This window comes from Anomaloglossus baeobatrachus, chromosome 1 (assembly GCF_048569485.1).
Source record: "Anomaloglossus baeobatrachus isolate aAnoBae1 chromosome 1, aAnoBae1.hap1, whole genome shotgun sequence".
Lineage (NCBI taxonomy): Eukaryota > Metazoa > Chordata > Amphibia > Anura > Aromobatidae > Anomaloglossus > Anomaloglossus baeobatrachus.
In genome coordinates this window covers 487,032,928-487,051,055 of record NC_134353.1, presented here as the reverse complement: position 1 = coordinate 487,051,055, position 18,128 = coordinate 487,032,928, and the positions used below count along the sequence as shown (strand labels likewise).

Below are 18,128 nucleotides of genomic sequence, written 5' to 3'. Positions count from 1 at the left end.
AATGGTCGACCTAATCCAACGGGCTAAGGTCGGCTTAGAAGCAGAGAGGCCCTTACGCCGACCTGTAGTTAGCACAAAAAGAGAGGTGCACCGCCTAAGAGCAGTGGTGCGAGACACATAGATCCGGAGCGCCCGCACCAGATCCAGAGTATGCAACGCTTTTTCAAAGCGATGAACAGGAGCCGGACAAAAGGAAGGCAGGGTAATGTCCTGGTTAAGGTGGAAAGGAGAAAAGGAGAAACCACCTTAGGGAGAAAGTCCGGAGTTGGACGGAGAACCACCTTGTCTTGATGAAAAACCAAAAAAGGTGACTCCGAAGAGAGCACAGCCAAATCAGAGACTCTCCTGAGGGAAGTTATGGCCACTAGAAAGACCACTTTCTGTGAAAGACGAAACAAAGAAACCTCCCTAAGAGGCTCAAAGGGGGGTTTCTGCAAGGCCGTGAGCACCAAATTGAGGTCCCAGGGATCCAAGGGGCGCCGGTAAAGCGGAATGATGTGAGACGCGCCCTGCATGAAGGTGCGGACCTGAGCCAGCCGGGCGATACGCCGCTGGAACAGCACTGACAGAGCCGAGACTTGTCCCTTGAGAGAACTGAGGGACAGTCCTAGCTGCAGACTGGACTGTAAAAAGGACAGAAGGGTCGGCAAGGAAAAAGGCCAAGGAGCATGGCCGGAAGAGCGACACCAGGACAGGAAAATTTTCCAAGTCCTGTGATAGATCTTGGCCGAGGAAGACTTCCGGGCCCGAGTCATAGTGGAAATGACTTCATGAGGAATACCAGAAGCCGTCAAGATCCAGGACTCAAGAGCCACGCCGTCAATCTGAGAGCCGCAGAATTCTGGCGGAAAAACGGACCTTGTGAGAAGGTCTGGACGGTCCGAAAGATGCCACGGCACCTCTACGGACAGATGGAGCAGGTCTGGGTACCAAGCTCGCCTGGGCCAGTCCGGAGCAATGAGGATGACCCGACGGCCCTCCATTCTGATCTTGCGCAGGACTCTGGGCAAGAGAGCTAGAGGGGGAAACACGTAGGACAGACGAAACTGGGACCAGTCTTGAACCAGAGCGTCCGCTGCGAAGGCCTGAGGATCGTGGGAGCGAGCCACGTAAAATCGGAACCTTGTTGTTGTGACGGGATGCCATTAGGTCCACATCCGGAGTGCCTCACTTGCGGCAGATTGACTGAAACACTGCCGGATGCAGGGACCACTCGCCACTGTCCACGGTTTGACGGCTGAGATAATCTGCCTCCCAGTTTTCCACGCCTGGGATGTGGACTGCGGATATGGTGGACTTGGAGTCCTCCGCCCATTGAAGGATGCGTTGTACCTCCATCATTGCCAGGCGGCTGCGTGTCCCGCCTTGGTGATTGATGTAGGCAACCGCTGTCGCGTTGTCTGACTGGACTCGAATGTGCCTGCCCGCCAACAGGTGGTGAAAAGCTAGGAGAGCCAGGAGCACGGCTCTGGTTTCCAGCACATTGATCGAGAGAGCTGACTCGGACGGAGTCCAAGTGCCCTGTGCTCGGTGGTGGAGACATACCGCTCCCCAGCCGGATAGACTGGCATCCGTGGTGAGGACCACCCAGGACGGAGCCAGGAAGGAGCGTCCCTGAGAGAGAGGGGCCGAAGCCACCACTGAAGAGAGCTCCTGGTCTGTGGCGACAGAGCCACTAACCTGTGCAAGGAGGAAGGCCGCTTGTCCCAACAACGGAGAATGTCCAGCTGCAGAGGACGCAGATGGAACTGGGCAAAGGGAACAGCCTCCATTGATGCCACCATCTGACCCAGCACCTGCATCAGGTGCCTGATGGAATAACGGCGGGGCCTCAGCAGAGAGCGCACCGCCAGTTGGAGGGACTGCTGTTTGATCAAGGGCAACTTCACAAGTGCCGGCAGAGTCTCGAACTGCATCCCTAGGTACGCGAGACTCTGGGTCGGAGTCAGAGTGGATTTGGGAAGATTGACCAGCCACCCGAATTGGGCTAGAGTGGTGAGAGTGAGCGAGACACTGCGCTGACAGTCTGCGCTGGATGAAGTCTTGACTAGGTGGTTGTCCAGGTAAGGAATCACTGCCAACCCCTGGAGGTGCAGAACCGCAATCACTGCTGCCATGACCTTGGTGAATACCCGAGGGGCCGAGGCTAACCCGAAGGGGAGAGCCACGAATTGGAAATGTTCCTCTCCGATTGCAAAACGTAGCCAACGCTGGTGGAGAAACTGCAATTGGCACATGCAGATAGGCATCTCTGATATCGATGGATGCCAGGAAATCCCCTTGGGTCATTGAGGCAACGACTGACCGCAGAGATTCCATGCGAAAATGCCGCACCTGAACATGCTTGTTGAGAAGCTTGAGATCCAGGATGGGCCGGAAGGAACCGTCTTTTTTGGGGACTAGGAAGAGATTTGAGTAGAAACCTCTGACCCGTTCCCGGGCGGGAACCGGTACAATTACTCCGTTGGCCTGCAAGGATGCCACGGCCTGAGAGAAGGCGGCGGCCTTGGAACAGGGGGGAGTTGACAGAAAAAATCTGTTTGGCGGGCTGGAAGAGATTTCTATCCTGTAGCCGTGGGAGATGACACCCCGCACCCACTGATCGGAGACGTGTTGAAACCACGCGTCGCCAAAGTGGGAGAGCCTGCCACCGACTAAGGACGTTGCTGGCGCGGACAGGTAGTCAAGAGGAGGCTGCCTTAGTGGCAGCAGCTCCTGCGGTCTTCTGTGGACGCGCCTTTGTGCACCAGTTGGATTTTTGGTCCTTGGCTGAGTTAGTGGACGAGGCCGAGGGCTTAGAGGACGACCAGTTGGAGGAACGAAAGGAACGAAACCTCGACTGGTTCCTACCCTGGACCGGTTTCCTAGTTTTGGTTTGTGGCATGGAAGTATTCTTCCCGCCAGCAGCTTCCTTAATAATTTCATCCAGTTGTTCACCGAATAGCCTGGACCCAGCAAAAGGGAGCCCAGCAAGGTACTTCTTTGAAGAAGCATCTGCCTTCCACTCTCGAAGCCACAAGATCCTGCGGATAGCGAGGGAATTAGCCGAAGCCACCGCAGTGCGGTGAGAAGCCTCCAGCATGGCAGACATGGCATAGGATGAAAAAGCGGAAGCTTGGGAAGTTAAGGCAACCATTTCGGGCATAGATTCCCTGGCGAGGGAATGCATCTCCTCTAGAGAAGCAGAGATGGCTTTGAGAGCCCACACTGCTGCAAAAGATGGGGAGAACGAGGCCCCTGCCGCCTCATATACAGATTTGGCCAGGAGGTCAACCTGGCGGTCAGTAGAATCCTTAAGTGAGGTGCCATCAGCCACTGATACCACGGTCCGGGCTGAGTCTAGACACCGGGGTGTCTACCTTTGGTGAATGAGCCCACTCCTTGACCACCTCAGGTGGAAAGGGAAAACTGTCATCAGAACCACGCTTTGGGAAGCGTTTGTCAGGACAGGCCCTAGGCTTGGTCACAGCGGCCTGAAAACTGGAGTGGTTAAAGAACACACATTTTGTCCTCTTAGGAAAGGTAAACTCTGAAACAGAGCCGCGGGACGAGGAAGGGGAGGGAGCCCTACGTCTCCTCTTAGGAGGACGGGGCCTGGGACCAGATGAAGAATCCTCTGTGAGCTCCGCTGAGAGAGCCCTAACAGCAGAGGCACCCTGTGAAGGGGGCTGATGCATGTTCAGCAAAGTCCGGGACAGCTGTCCCATGGAGTCGGCAAAAGACTGGCAGATAGACCTAGATAAGGATTCTATCCAAGCCGGGGGTTCAGTCACAGGAGCCGGAGCAGCCGGAGAGACCACTGTGGGTGCGATTCCAGGCTGAGGCATTGTCAGGTTAGAGCAGGCATCACAATGTGGATATGTGCTCGGATCAGGCAGCACAAGCTTACATGCAGTGCATACTGAATATAGCTTTGGAGCCTTGCTCCTCGTGTGAGACATGCTGCTGAAGTGGGGGCTCGCCAGAGTGACCCCCAGAGAGTATATACAGAGGCCCACAACCAGAGGTTGTGGCTTACCAGACCGCTGGAGCGGTGTTGTGTGCCCTCCAGATCCCGAAACCCGGACCCCCAAGCACCTCAGCAGGGATGCTGCAGCCAGTGATGATCGCAGAGAAAACGCTGATAAAATGGCGCCGGAGCGAGGAGAGGGGGCGGGACCAATTCTGAGAGCGGGATCTGGAGGGCCAAAGAGACTTACAGGGGAGGAGACATGTACTCAGTGAAGAGTGTCTCTCCTCTGTGCGGAGCCGCACTGTCCCTCTGCATGAATGACATGCGAGGGCAGTGAAACCGAAAGTAGGCCTCCGGCGAAGCCGGGGCCTAAATTTGAGCGGTGCGGCCGGCGCGCAGGCACCATCGGCGCGGTTCTCAGGCGACAGCCAGAGAACCGGCCGGAAATGTCAGAAAACTCACTCAGCACACTCTCCCACCATAATAAAGTACAGGGACCCCCAGAATATAAACGTCTCAGGTACTTAGCTTGCTGAGACACAGGGTTCCAAGTCCCTGGGGATGAGTGCTCCGTCCAGCAGGATCCTGAAGGGCTGCGGATGGAGACCGGTCTCCTGCAAAGCAAGGAGAACCGTGCTGGCTCCCACTTCAAGCCAGAGCCCGAGGGATGGTGAAGGAGCCTGGCATGTAAGGCCCCAGCCTTAGAATCAACCTTAACAGCACCGCCGACACAGTGGGGTGAGAAGGGACATGCCGGGGGTCCAGACTTGGACCCGCTTTTCTTCAAACTCTTTCCAAAAATGAAAAATCAGATGAGAATGCATGTGTGGATGTATGCCTCCTGAACACAAAGCAATGAACTGGCTAGATCTGGTTCTCCAGGGGGTGTATAGGCTCAGAGGGAGGAGCTACACTTTTTAGTGTAGTACTTTGTGTGTCCTCCGGAGGCAGAAGCTATACACCCAATGTCTGGGTCTCCCATAGGCACGATAAAGAAAAAAAAAAACAATGGCGTCCTGCAGCCCATCTCACAGCTGTGAAATGGACAGCCCAAGGGGAATACCCAGGTAACAGCTAGAAGCAGGCACAATGCAGGAGATGCAGTCGGACACCAAACCCAGTCTCCCATTTATAGGGCTGCCATATTTTTTGGTGTCGACTGCAAAATGTCAGCCCCTAGTGGCGGCAGGAAAATAAACATTTAATTTTGTATTAAAATTATTAGAATCAATCCAAAAATAAAAATCACAGCACCTTCCCTTCAAGAGCCATAAAGGCTTCAAGTATTATCACATGGGTTCAGTCTGCTGAACTGTCTTGGTTATGGGCCTTTAAAAGGGAGATTCAATATCCCGAACCACAGGAAGACTGAATCAGCCTAATTATTACCGCTATGTATGTTACTCTGAATACCTATGTTTCAGAGAGAGAAAATTGAAACACCAACTAAGGACAATAGGGAGAAACCCAATTAGTCCGATGCAGTACCCTGCCCGTGACCGGTCAATAGAGTGAGAGTGAGAGAGGGGAGAAGGAGCGTATCAGAATGAAACATACCTGGCTGCAATCAACGCCAGGCCCTGATTCCAGCGCTGTCATGGCAGCGTGAATCTAGTGACAGGTTACCTATGTCAGCACATTGTCAACACCAGAAAATCACTGCAACTTTGTCTACATAAAGATGCCAATATAGAACGATGGCAGCTATAGTAATTTGACCGCATCTGTTAACTTGTTAAATGCTGCTGTCAAATCTGTGACAGTGGCATTTACAGTGCGTATCCTGGGGGCACACGGTTCTTTCCACTCATCGGCACCTATGATGCGATCATGGGGCTCTAACACGCTGACATGAAGCCAAGGGTCTGCTGAAAACCCCTTGTGGCTATCATGATTGTTATCCTGTGAAAGCTGGCATTCATGAAACGGCGATTGACTGCAGCATTGCTGTACATAGGAAAAAAGATTGTATGATCCGAAGTTCAAGTCCCTTAAAGCACACCAATCACCAGGATTTTCGTATATAACCTAAAACCAGGGCTATACTGGCACTATCAGGCTATACATACCTTTAGGTGTCAGCTCTTATGTATAGGTTGTGAAACACAAGAAAGTAAAGTTTATTAAATCAGCTTCTTGAGTGACAGCAGCTGAGAATCAGATAATAGTCTTGGGGGGGGTGGGGGGGGGGAATTCATAGATATCCACCCCACCCCGTTACTTATGCTGATTCTATTATACAATCGTTTTAGTTTGTGACTAACAGGACCTGTGCTGATGTCATACCCATGTGACCAAAAGGGGTGGGGCTTCAGCCAACAGAAGACTATTGCTTCCTGGTAGCTATATTGGCTGAGGCCACGCCACTTCTGGTCATATGGGTATGACATCGGCACAGGTCCTGTTAGTCACAAACTATAACAAATGATTTTATAAAACTTTACTTTCTTGTGTTTCAAAACCTGTACATCCGAGCTGACCACTAAGGTTATGTAGAGAATCAGCCTGATAGCCTAAAGCCAGTGCTATACTGGCACTATGTAGGAAATTCCTGGTGATTGGGGCACTTTAAAGAGACTTATACAATAACTGGTGACCTATTTCCTTTAATAAAGATTACATAACATTGGATTTAAATACAATTTAACAGCTGAAACATGAAAAAGATACCTACTTTTGAGCTTTTCTAGCTGCATTAGAGCCTTGTCTGTGTATTTCTGAGCCTTCTCAAGATAACCTGCTTGCATGGAGTGCATGACTGTCACCTGGTTAACAAACAAATACACTGTTAGGGTGAACTCTTAACCAGAGTTACGTGCTACCTACTGCCTTGCCTAATTGGTGTGGATCAAGTGCATGCGTAAGGAAATCACGTCAGTTGGATGCGAAATCTCTTTTTGATCAGAGAATGGCCCAGCTTGAAGTGAGTTCCTATATTCAGAACATACACTTATAAACCAGGAAAAGGGGGAGTGGTCGGCTCTACAGTGGGCATGCCGGATGTGTTCATTGGTCAGTGGGTTGAACAATGTGTTAGTCCATGAGCTGATTGGTGGGCGTCATCGTAGGCGGGTCTATGACATCATCGGGAGGGATCTGTGGTGACGCTGATGGGCGGGTTCATGACATCGGGGCTGATCCATGGGTGTATGTTACACTACCTTATGTATAGAGAATCAATTTCATTGAACACACTTCCCACAATCCCCTATGTCAAGAGGTTAAGTATTTGATCCAATGGCTTTCCTCAACAACACTATCAAAAAACCATACAATCATTTTTTTTTCTAATCTCAAAAGAAGGGAATTTTGTTTACTTACCGTAAATTCCTTTTCTTCTAGCTCCTATTGGGAGACCCAGACAATTGGGTGTATAGCTTCTGCCTCCGGAGGCCACACAAAGTATTACACTTTAAAAAGTGTAACCCCTCCCCTCTGCCTATACACCCTCCCGTGCATCACGGGCTCCTCAGTTTTGGTGCAAAAGCAGGAAGGAGGAAACTTATAAATGGTCTAAGGTAAATTCAATCCGAAGGATGTTCGGAGAACTGAAAACCATGAACCAAAAGAACAATTCAACATGAACAACATGTGTACACAAAAGAACAAACAGCCCGAAGGGAACAGGGGCGGGTGCTGGGTCTCCCAATAGGAGCTAGAAGAAGAAGGGAATTTTGTTTACTTACCGTAAATTCCTTTTCTTCTAGCTCCAATTGGGAGACCCAGACAATTGGGTGTATAGCTTCTGCCTCCGGAGGCCACACAAAGTATTACACTTTAAAAAGTGTAAAGCCCCTCCCCTTCTGCCTATACACCCCCCGTGCATCACGGGTTCCTCAGTTTTAGTGCAAAAGCAAGAAGGAGGAAAGCTAATAAATTGGTTTAAAGTAACTTCAATCCGAAGAAATTTCGGAGAACTGAAACCATTCAACATGAACAACATGTGTACACGAAAAAACAACAGCCCGAAGGGAACAGGGCGGGTGCTGGGTCTCCCAATTGGAGCTAGAAGAAATGGAATTTACGGTAAGTAAACAAAATTCCCTTCTTCTTTGTCGCTCTATTGGGAGACCCAGACAATTGGGACGTCCAAAAGCTGTCCCTGGGTGGGTAAAATAATACCTCGTAATAGGGCCGTAAAACGGCCCGTTCCTACAGGTGGACAACCGCCGCCTGAAGGACTCGTCTACCTAGGCTGGCATCCGCCGAAGCATAGGTATGCACCTGATAGTGTTTGGTGAAAGTGTGCAGGCTCGACCAGGTAGCCGCCTGGCACACCTGCTGAGCCGTAGCCTGGTGCCGCAAAGCCCAGGACGCACCCACGGCTCTGGTAGAATGGGCCTTCAGCCCTGAGGGAACCGGAAGTCCAGAAGAACGGTAGGCTTCGAGAATTGGTTCCTTGATCCACCGAGCCAGGTGGATTTAGAAGCCTGTGACTCCTTACGCTGACCAGCGACAAGGACAAAAGAGTGCCTCCGAGCGGCGCAGGGGCGCCGTACGGGAAATGTAGATTCTGAGCGCTCTCACCAGATCTAACAAAGGCCAATCCCTTTCACATTGCTGAACTGGATGAGGCAAAAAGAAGGTAAGGATATATCCTGATTGAGATGAAAGGTGGATACCACCTTAGGAAGAAATTCCGGAACCGGGCGCAGCACCACCTTGTCCTGGTGAAACACCAGGAAAGGAGCCTTGCATGACAATGCTGCTAGCTCAGACACTCTCCGAAGTGATGTGACTGCTACTAGGAAGACCACCTTCTGCGAAAGGCGAGAAAGAGAAATATCCTTCAAAGACTCGAAAGGTGGCTTCTGAAGGGCCCTCAGAACCCTGTTCAGATCCCAGGGTTCTAACGGCCGCCTGTAAGGAGGGACAATGTGACAAACCCCCTGCAGGAACGTGCGTACCCGAGAAAGCCTGGCAAGACGCTTCTGAAAGAACACAGACAGCGCTGAGACTTGTCCCTTAAGGGAGCCGAGCGACAAACCTTTTTCCAATCCTGATTGAAGAAAGGAAGGAAAGGTGGGCAAGGCAAATGGCCTGGGAGAAAACCCCTGATCAGAGCACCAAGATAAGAATATCTTCCACGTCCTGTGGTAAATCTTGGCAGACGTTGGTTTCCTGGCCTGTCTCATAGTGGCAATGACCTCTTGAGATAACCCTGAAGACGCTAGGATCCAGGACTCAATGGCCACACAGTCAGGTTGAGGGCCGCAGAACTCAGATGGAAAAAACGGCCCTTGAGACAGCAAGTCTGGTCGGTCTGGTAGTGCCCACGGTTGGCCCACCGTGAGATGCCACAGATCCGGGTACCACGACCTCCTCGGCCAGTCTGGAGCGACGAGAATGGCGCGGCGGCAGTCTGACCTGATCTTGCGTAACACTCTGGGCAACAGTGCCAGAGGTGGAAACACATAAGGGAGTTGAAACTGCGACCAATCCTGAACTAAGGCGTCTGCCGCCAGAGCTCTGTGATCGTGAGATCGTGCCATGAATGCCGTGACCTTGTTGTTGTGCCGGGACGCCAGTAGGTCGACGTCCGGCATCCCCCAGCGGCAACAGATCTCCTGAAACACATCCGGGTGAAGGGACCATTCCCCTGCGTCCATGCCCTGGCGACTGAGAAAATCTGCTTCCCAGTTTTCTACGCCCGGGATGTGAACTGTGGATATGGTGGAGGCCGTGGCTTCCACCCCCATCAAAATCCGCCGGACTTCCTGGAAGGCTTGCCGACTGCGTGTTCCGCCTTGGTGGTTGATGTAAGCCACCGCTGTGGAGTTGTCCGACTGAATTCGGATCTGCTTGCCTTCCAGCCACTGCTGGAACGCTTTTAGGGCAAGATACACTGCCCTGATCTCCAGAACATTGATCTGAAGGGAGGACTCTTGCTGAGTCCACGTACCCTGAGCCCTGTGGTGGAGAAAGACTGCTCCCCACCCCGACAGACTCGCGTCCGTCGTGACCACCTCCCAGGATGGGGGTAGGAAGGATTTCCCCTTCGACAATGAAGTGGGAAGAAGCCACCACCGAAGGGAAGCTTTGGCTGCCTGAGAGAGGGAGACGTTCCTGTCGAGGGACGTCGACTTCCTGTCCCATTTGCATAGGATGTCCCATTGAAGAGGACGCAGGTGAAACTGCGCGAAAGGGACTGCCTCCATTGCTGCCACCATCTTCCCTAGGAAGTGCATGAGGCGCCTCAAGGGGTGTGACTGACCTTGAAGGAGAGATTGCAACCCTGTCTGCAGTGACCGCTGTTTGTTCAGCGGAAGCATCACCATCGCTGAGAGGGTATGAAACTCCATGCCAAGATATGTCAGCGATTGGGCCGGTGTCAGATTTGACTTTGGAAAATTGATGATCCACCCGAAACTCTGGAGAGTCTCCAGAGTAGCGTTGAGGCTGTGTTGGCATGCCTCTTGAGAGGGTGCCTTGACCAGCAGATCGTCTAAGTAAGGGATCACCGAGTGACCCTGAGAGTGGAGGACCGCTACTACTGTAGCCATGACCTTGGTGAAAACCCATGGGGCTGTCGCCAGGCCGAACGGCAGTGCCACGAACTGAAGGTGTTCGTCTCCTATGGCGAAGCGCAGGAAGCGCTGATGCTCTGGAGCAATCGGTACGTGGAGATAAGCATCTTTGATATCGATCGATGCAAGGAAATCTCCTTGGGACATTGAGGCGATGACGGAGCGGAGGGATTCCATCCGGAACCGCCTGGTCTTTACGTGTTTGGTGAGCAGTTTTAGGTCCAGGACAGGACGGAAAGACCCGTCCTTCTTTGGAACCACAAACAGGTTGGAGTAAAAAACCGTGACCCTGTTGCTGAAGAGGAACCGGGACCACCACTCCTTCTGCCTTCAGAGTGCCCACCGCCTGCAGAAGAGCATCGGCTCGCTCGGAAAGCGGAGATGTTCTGAAGAATCGAGTCGGAGGACGAGAGCTGAACTCTATCCTGTAACCGTGAGACAGAATGTCTCTCACCCAACTGTCCAATCGCTCACCAAACAAGCGGTCGCCAGAAAATGGCAAACTGGTTAAGCACTTTTTGGAAGCAGAATCTGCCTTCCATTCCCGTAGCCACAAGGCCCTGCGTATTGCCACCGAATTGGCGGATGCAACCGCCGTACGGCTCGCCGAGTCCAGGACAGCATTAATAGCGTAGGACGCAAATGCCGACGTCTGAGAGGTTAGGGACGCCACTTGCGGCGCAGACGTACGTGTGACTGCGTCAATTTGTGCTTGACCCGCTGAGATAGCTTGGAGTGCCCATACGGCTGCGAATGCTGGAGCAAAAGACGCGCCGATAGATTCATAGATGGATTTCAACCAGAGCTCCATCTGTCTGTCAGTGGCATCTTTGAGTGAAGCCCCATCTTCCACTGCAACTATGGATCTAGCCGCCAGTCTGGAGATTGGAGGATCCACCTTGGGACACTGAGCCCAGCCCTTGACCACGTCAGGGGGGAAGGGATAACGTGTATCCTTAAGGCGCTTGGAAAAACGCTTATCTGGACAAGCTCGGTGTTTCTGGACTGCCTCTCTGAAGTCAGAGTGGTCCAGACACATACCCGTTGTACGCTTGGGAAACCTGAAGCGGAATTTCTCCTGCTGAGAAGCAGACTCCTCCACTGGAGGAGCTGAGGGAGAAATATCCAACATTTGATTGATGGACGCGATAAGATCATTCCTATGGCGTCCCCATCAGGAGTATCAAGGTTGAGAGCGGCCTCAGGATCAGAATCCTGATCAGTTACCTCCGCTTCATCATACAGAGAGTCCTCCCGCTGAGACCCTGAACAATGTGATGATGTCGAGGGAATTTCCCAGCGAGCTCGCTTAGGCGGTCTGGGGCTGCGGTCCGTGTCAGAGACCTCACCCTGGGATCTATGAGACACCCCGGGAGCACATTGTTGTTCCAACTGAGGGGGACCAGGGTGCAATGATTCAACAGTGCCCATGGTCTGAGATACCAGTCTGGACTGCAAGGCTTCTAGTATCTTAGCCATAGTCTCAGAAAGTCTATCAGTAAAAACTGCAAACTCCGTCCCCGTCACCTGGACAGTGTTAGCAGGTGGTTCCCCCTGGGCCACCCTTAGCAGAGGCTCCGGCTGAGAAAGTGCCACAGGGGCCGAGCATTGCACACAATGAGGGTCGGTGGAACCTGCCGGTAGTATAGCCGTACATGCGGCGCAGGCAGCATAGTAAGCCTGTGCTTTGGCACCCTTGCTTTTTGCGGACGACATGCTGTTATCTCCTCTGAGCAATCCAGGAGGGTATATAGCCAAAAATCAACCGTGCACCATACAGTGTAAAGTATAGCCTATAAGCATATAAATCTATATGTACACTTCTGCACTAGTGGGGCCAGCACCTCAGGTGCTGCTTACCGCCCGCTCAAAGCGGTTGTGTGATCACCAGAATCCCTGACCTGGGCTCCCAGAGCTTGTCTCCCCTCTCCAGCGTCAGAAGAGCTGACAGGAATGGCTGCCGGCGTCCTGAGGAGAGGAGGGGGCCGTGGGCGTGCCCTAGAAAGTGCGGGAACCTGGTGCCCCACTGTGCACAGTGAGAGGGGTGGAGTATGCAAAGCATGTTCCAGCTCTCAGTGCTGATGTCCGTACAGCGTCCCGCCCTTCCCCTGACTGGCAGGCCTGGGGGCGGGAAAAGAGTGAGACTAGGCCGCAGAAGCCGGGGACTAAAGTTATAAGCGCGGCCGGCGTATAAGCGCGGTCGGCGCGGTAGTCCCCGGCGCACTAACACTCCCAGCCGCGCTGCAGTGTGAAATGGCAGCGCGCGGTCAGCGCGGTAGTCCCCAGTAAACTAACACACCCAGCCACGCTGCAGTGTGTGATGGCACAAGCGCGGTCAGCGCTGCGGTCCCCGGCGCACTAACACACCCAGCAATGCTGCAGTGTTTCTGTGCGCGGTCCCCACGGGGACACAGAGTACCTCAAAGTAGCAGGGCCTTGTCCCTGACGATACTCGGCTCCTTGTCCAGCAGAGTCCCCAGGGGCTGTGGATGGAGCACGGTCTCAGTGCCTGGAGACCGATTAGGATCCCACTTCACCCAGAGCCCATTAAGGGATGGGGAAGGAAAACAGCATGTGGGCTCCAGCCTCCGTACCCGCAATGGATACCTCAACCTTAACAACACCGCCGACAAGAGTGGGGTGAGAAGGGAGCATGCTGGGGGCCCTGTTATGGGCCCTCTTTTCTTCCATCTGACATAGTCAGCAGCTGCTGCTGACTAAGATGTGGAGCTATGCGTGGATGTCTGCCTCCTCCGCACAAAGCATGAAAACTGAGGAACCCGTGATGCACGGGGGGTGTATAGGCAGAAGGGGAGGGGCTTTACACTTTTAAGTGTAATACTTTGTGTGGCCTCCGGAGACAGAAGCTATACACCCAATTGTCTGGGTCTCCCAATGGAGCGACAAAGAAAAGGAATTTACGGTAAGTAAACAAAATTCCCTTCTTCTTTGTCGCTCCATTGGGAGACCCAGACAATTGGGACGTCCAAAAGCAGTCCCTGGGTGGGTAAAAGAATACCTCGATAAAAAGAGCCGAAGACGACCCCCTCTTACAGGTGGGCAACCGCCGCCTGAAGGACTCGCCTACCTAGACTGGCGTCTGCCGAAGCATAGGTATGCACCTGATAGTGTTTCGTGAAAGTGTGCAGACTAGACCAGGTAGCTGCCTGACACACCTGCTGAGCCGTAGCCCGGTGCCGCAATGCCCAGGACGCACCCACGGCTCTGGTAGAATGGGCTTTCAGCCCCAAAGGAAGCGGAAGCCCAGAAGAACGGTAGGCTTCAAGAATCGGTTCCTTGATCCACCGAGCCAAGGTTGACTTGGAAGCCTGCGAACCCTTACGCTGGCCAGCGACAAGGACAAAGAGCGCATCTGAACGGCGCAGGGGCGCCGTGCGAGACACGTAGAACCGGAGTGCTCTCACCAGATCTAATGAGTGCAAATCCTTTTCACATTGGTGAATTGGATTAGGGCAAAATGAAGGTAAGGAGATATCCTGATTGAGATGAAAAGGAGATACCACCTTAGGGAGAAACTCCGGGATAGGACGCAGAACCACCTTATCCTGGTGAAAAACCAGGAAGGGGGCTTTGCATGACAGCGCTGCCAGCTCCGACACTCTACGGAGCGATGTAACTGCCACTAGAAATGCCACCTTCTGCGAAAGACGTGATAAAGAGACATCCCGCAGCGGCTCGAAAGGTGGTTTCTGAAGAGCCGTTAGCACCCTATTAAGGTCCCAGGGTTCCAGCGGACGCTTGTAAGGTGGGACTATGTGGCAAACTCCCTGCAGGAACGTGCGGACCTGCGGAAGCCTGGCTAGACGCTTTTGAAAAAATACGGATAGCGCCGATACTTGTCCCTTGAGAGAGCCGAGAGACAAACCCTTGTCCATTCCGGATTGAAGGAATGAAAGAAAAGTGGGTAAGGCAAAAGGCCAGGGAGTAAAACCATTAGAGCACCAGGATAAGAAGATCCTCCAAGACCTGTGATAGATCTTGGCGGACGTTGGTTTCCTGGCCTGTCTCATGGTGGCAATGACATCTTGAGATAACCCTGAGGACGCTAGGAGCCAGGACTCAATGGCCACACAGTCAGGTTGAGGGCCACAGAATTCAGGTGGAAAAACGGCCCTTGTGACAGCAAGTCTGGGCGGTCTGGGAGCGCCCACGGTTGACCCACTGTGAGATGCCACAGATCCGGGTACCACGACTGCCTCGGCCAATCTGGAGCGACGAGAATGGCGCGACGGCAGTCGGACCTGATTTTGCGCAGCACTCTGGGCAGCATCGCCAGAGGAGGAAATACATAAGGCAGTCGAAACTGCGACCAATCCTGAACTAATGAGTCCGCCGCCAGAGCTCTGTGATCTTGAGACCGGGCCATGAAGGCCGGGACCTTGTTGTTGTGCCGTGACGCCATGAGATCGACGTCCGGCGTTCCCCAGCGGCGACAGATCTCTCGAAACACGTCTGGGGGAAGAGACCATTCCCCCGCGTCCATGCCCTGACGACTGAGAAAATCTGCTTCCCAGTTTTCTACGCCCGGGATGTGAACTGCGGAGATGGTGGAAGCTGTGGCTTCCACCCACTGCAGAATCCGTCGGACTTCCTGGAAGGCTTGACGACTGCGAGTGCCGCCTTGGTGGTTGATGTAGGCGACGGCAGTGGCGTTGTCCGACTGGATACGGATCTGCCTGCCCTCCAGCCACCGATGAAAAGCCAATAGGGCTAGATACACTGCCCTTATCTCCAGAATATTGATCTGAAGGGATGACTATCGGAGTCCAGGTTCCTTGAGCCCTGTGGTGGAGAAAAACCGCCCCCCACCCTGACAGGCTCGCGTCCGTGGTGACCACAGCCCATGTTGGGGGTAGGAAGGATTTTCCCTGCGACAGAGAGTTGGGAAGGAGCCACCACTGAAGTGACGTCTTGGTTGCAAGGGAAAGAGAGACGTTCCTGTCGAGGGAAGTCGACCTCCTGTCCCATTTGCGGAGAATGTCCCACTGGAGTGGCCGCAGATGGAATTGCGCGAAGGGCACTGCCTCCATCGCTGCCACCATCTTCCCCAGGAAGTGCATGAGGCGCCTCAAGGGGTGTGACTGACCCCGAAGAAGAGATTGCACCCCTGCCTGCAGAGAGAGCTGTTTGTCCAGCGGTAGCTTGACTACCGCTGAGTGAGTATGAAACTCCATCCCGAGGTAAGTCAGTGATTGGGTCGGTGTCAACTTGGATTTTGGGAAGTTGATGATCCACCCGAACTGCTGGAGCGTCGCCAGAGTGACGGTAAGGCTGTTTTGACACACCATCTGAGAAGGTGCCCTGACTAGGAGATCTAATTAAGGGATCACCGAGTGGCCCTGAGAGTGTAGGACCGCCACAACGGATGCCATAACCTTGGTGAACACCCGTGGGGCTGTCGCCAGGCCGAAAGGCAGTGCCACGAACTGAAGGTGTTCGTCCCCGATGGCGAAACGCAAAAAGCGTTGATGCTCGGGTGCGATCGGCACATGGAGATAAGCATCCTTGATGTCGATTGATGCTAGGAAGTCTCCTTGTGACATCGAAGCGATGACCGAGCGGAGAGATTCCATCCGAAACCGTCTGGTGCTCACATGTCTGTTGAGTAGTTTGAGGTCCAGAACGGGACGGAATGAACCGTCCTTCTTTGGCACCACGAACAAGTTGGAGTAAAAGCCGCGACCGTGTTCCTGCGGGGGAACAGGGATCACAACTCCTTCTGTCTTCAGAGCGTCCACCGCCTGAAAAAGTGCATCGGCCCGCGCGGGGGGCGGAGAGGTTCTGAAGAAACGAGTCGGGGGACGAGAGCTGAACTCTATCCTGTAACCGTGAGACAGAATGTCTCTCACCCATCGGTCTTGAACATGTGGCCACCAGGCGTTGCAAAAGCGGGAGAGCCTGCCACCGACCGAGGATGCGTTTCGGGGATGCCGAGAGTCATGAAGAGGCCGCCTTGGAGGCATTGCCTCCGGCGGGTTTTTGGGGGCGTGACTTAGCCCGCCACGCATAGGAGTTCCTCTGGCCTTTCTCCGGCCTGTTGGACGAAGAGGATTGGGGCTTGGCGGAGGGACGAAAGGACCGAAACCTCGATTGGATTTTCCGTTGCTGAGGTCTCTTCGGTTTGGACTGGGGTAAGGAGGAGTCCTTTCCCTTGGATTCCTTAATAATCTCATCCAATCGTTCGCCCAACAATCGGTCGCCAGAAAACGGCAAACCGGTTAAGAACCTCTTGGAAGCCGAGTCTGCCTTCCATTCGCGCAGCCACATGGCCCTGCGGACTGCCACAGAATTAGCGGATGCCACCGCTGTACGGCTAGCAGAGTCTAGAACTGCGTTCATGGCGTAGGAAGAAAAAGCTGACGCTTGAGAAGTCAAAGACGCAACCTGCGGAGCAGAATTACGTGTGACCGCATTAATCTCAGCCAGACAAGCTGAGATAGCTTGGAGTGCCCACACGGCTGCAAAAGCCGGGGCAAAAGACGGGGCAAAAGACGCGCCCGTGGCTTCATAGATGGATTTCACCAAGAGCTCTATCTGCCTGTCAGTGGCATCTTTTAGCGATGAGCCGTCTGCAACCGATACCACAGATCTAGCCGCCAATCTAGAGACTGGAGGATCCACCTTGGGACATTGAGCCCAACCCTTAACTACGTCAGAGGGGAAGGGGTAACGTGTGTGAGTAAGGCGCTTAGTAAAGCGCTTGTCCGGAACCGCTCTGGGCTTCTGGACAGCATCTCTGAAGTTAGAGTGATCGAAAAATGCACTCCGTGTACGTTTAGGGAACCGAAACTGGTGTTTCTCCTGCTGAGAAGTCGACTCCTCTACAGGTGGCGGCGGGGGAGATAGATCTAACACCTGGTTGATGGACGAGATAGGGTCATTTACTATGGGGTCCCCTTCAGGTGTATCAAGATTGAGAGCAACGTCAGGGTCAGAGCCCTGAGCTGCGACGTCCGCCTCGTCCTCCAGAGAGTCCTCAAGCTGGGAACCCGAGCAGCGTGAAGAAGTCGGGGAAGATTCCCAGCGAGCCTGCTTAGCCGGTCTGGGACTGTGGTCCGGGCAGGAGTCCTCCACGTGAGACCTAGGGCCCCCCCTGGGGGCGCGCTGCGGCGCGGACAGAGAGGGGCCTGGAGGCGACGATCCAACAGGGCCCGGGGCCTGTGTAAGGACCGGTCTGGACTGAAAAGCTTCTAGCAGCTTGGCAGACCATTTGTCCATAGACTGAGCCATGGATTGTGAAAGTGACTCAGAGTTTCTCAGCAAAAACGGCAAACTCTGTCCCTGCCGCCTGGACCGGGGGAGCAGGGGGGGGGGGGGATCTACCTGAGCCGAGGGTCCCACTAGTGACCGAGGCTCCGGCTGAGCAAGCAAAACAGGGGTCGAGCATTGCTCACAGTGAGGGTAGGTGGAACCCGCAAGTAACATAGCCGCACAAGAGGTACAGGTCGCAAAATAACCCTGTGCCTTGGCACCCTTGCTCCTTGTGGACGACATGCTGTTGTCTCCTAGGAGAGTGATCACTGAGGGTATATGGGAAAAGGTATATAGGCCGACCGAACAGATATATATATATATATATATATATAGATATATAGATATATAGATATATATATAAATATAATATATAT

General features: G+C 53.4%; 1 protein-coding gene across 1 annotated transcript in view; it reads right to left on the bottom strand.

Annotated features, from left to right (window-relative positions):
* MAU2 (MAU2 sister chromatid cohesion factor) overlaps window positions 1-18,128 on the bottom strand; it is a 136,322-nt gene that overhangs the window by 70,768 nt on the left and 47,426 nt on the right. The window contains exon 9 of the mRNA XM_075315403.1: window positions 6,627-6,717. Coding sequence (XP_075171518.1) covers window positions 6,627-6,717 — 91 coding nt within the window. The remainder of the gene's footprint in view (window positions 1-6,626; window positions 6,718-18,128) is intronic.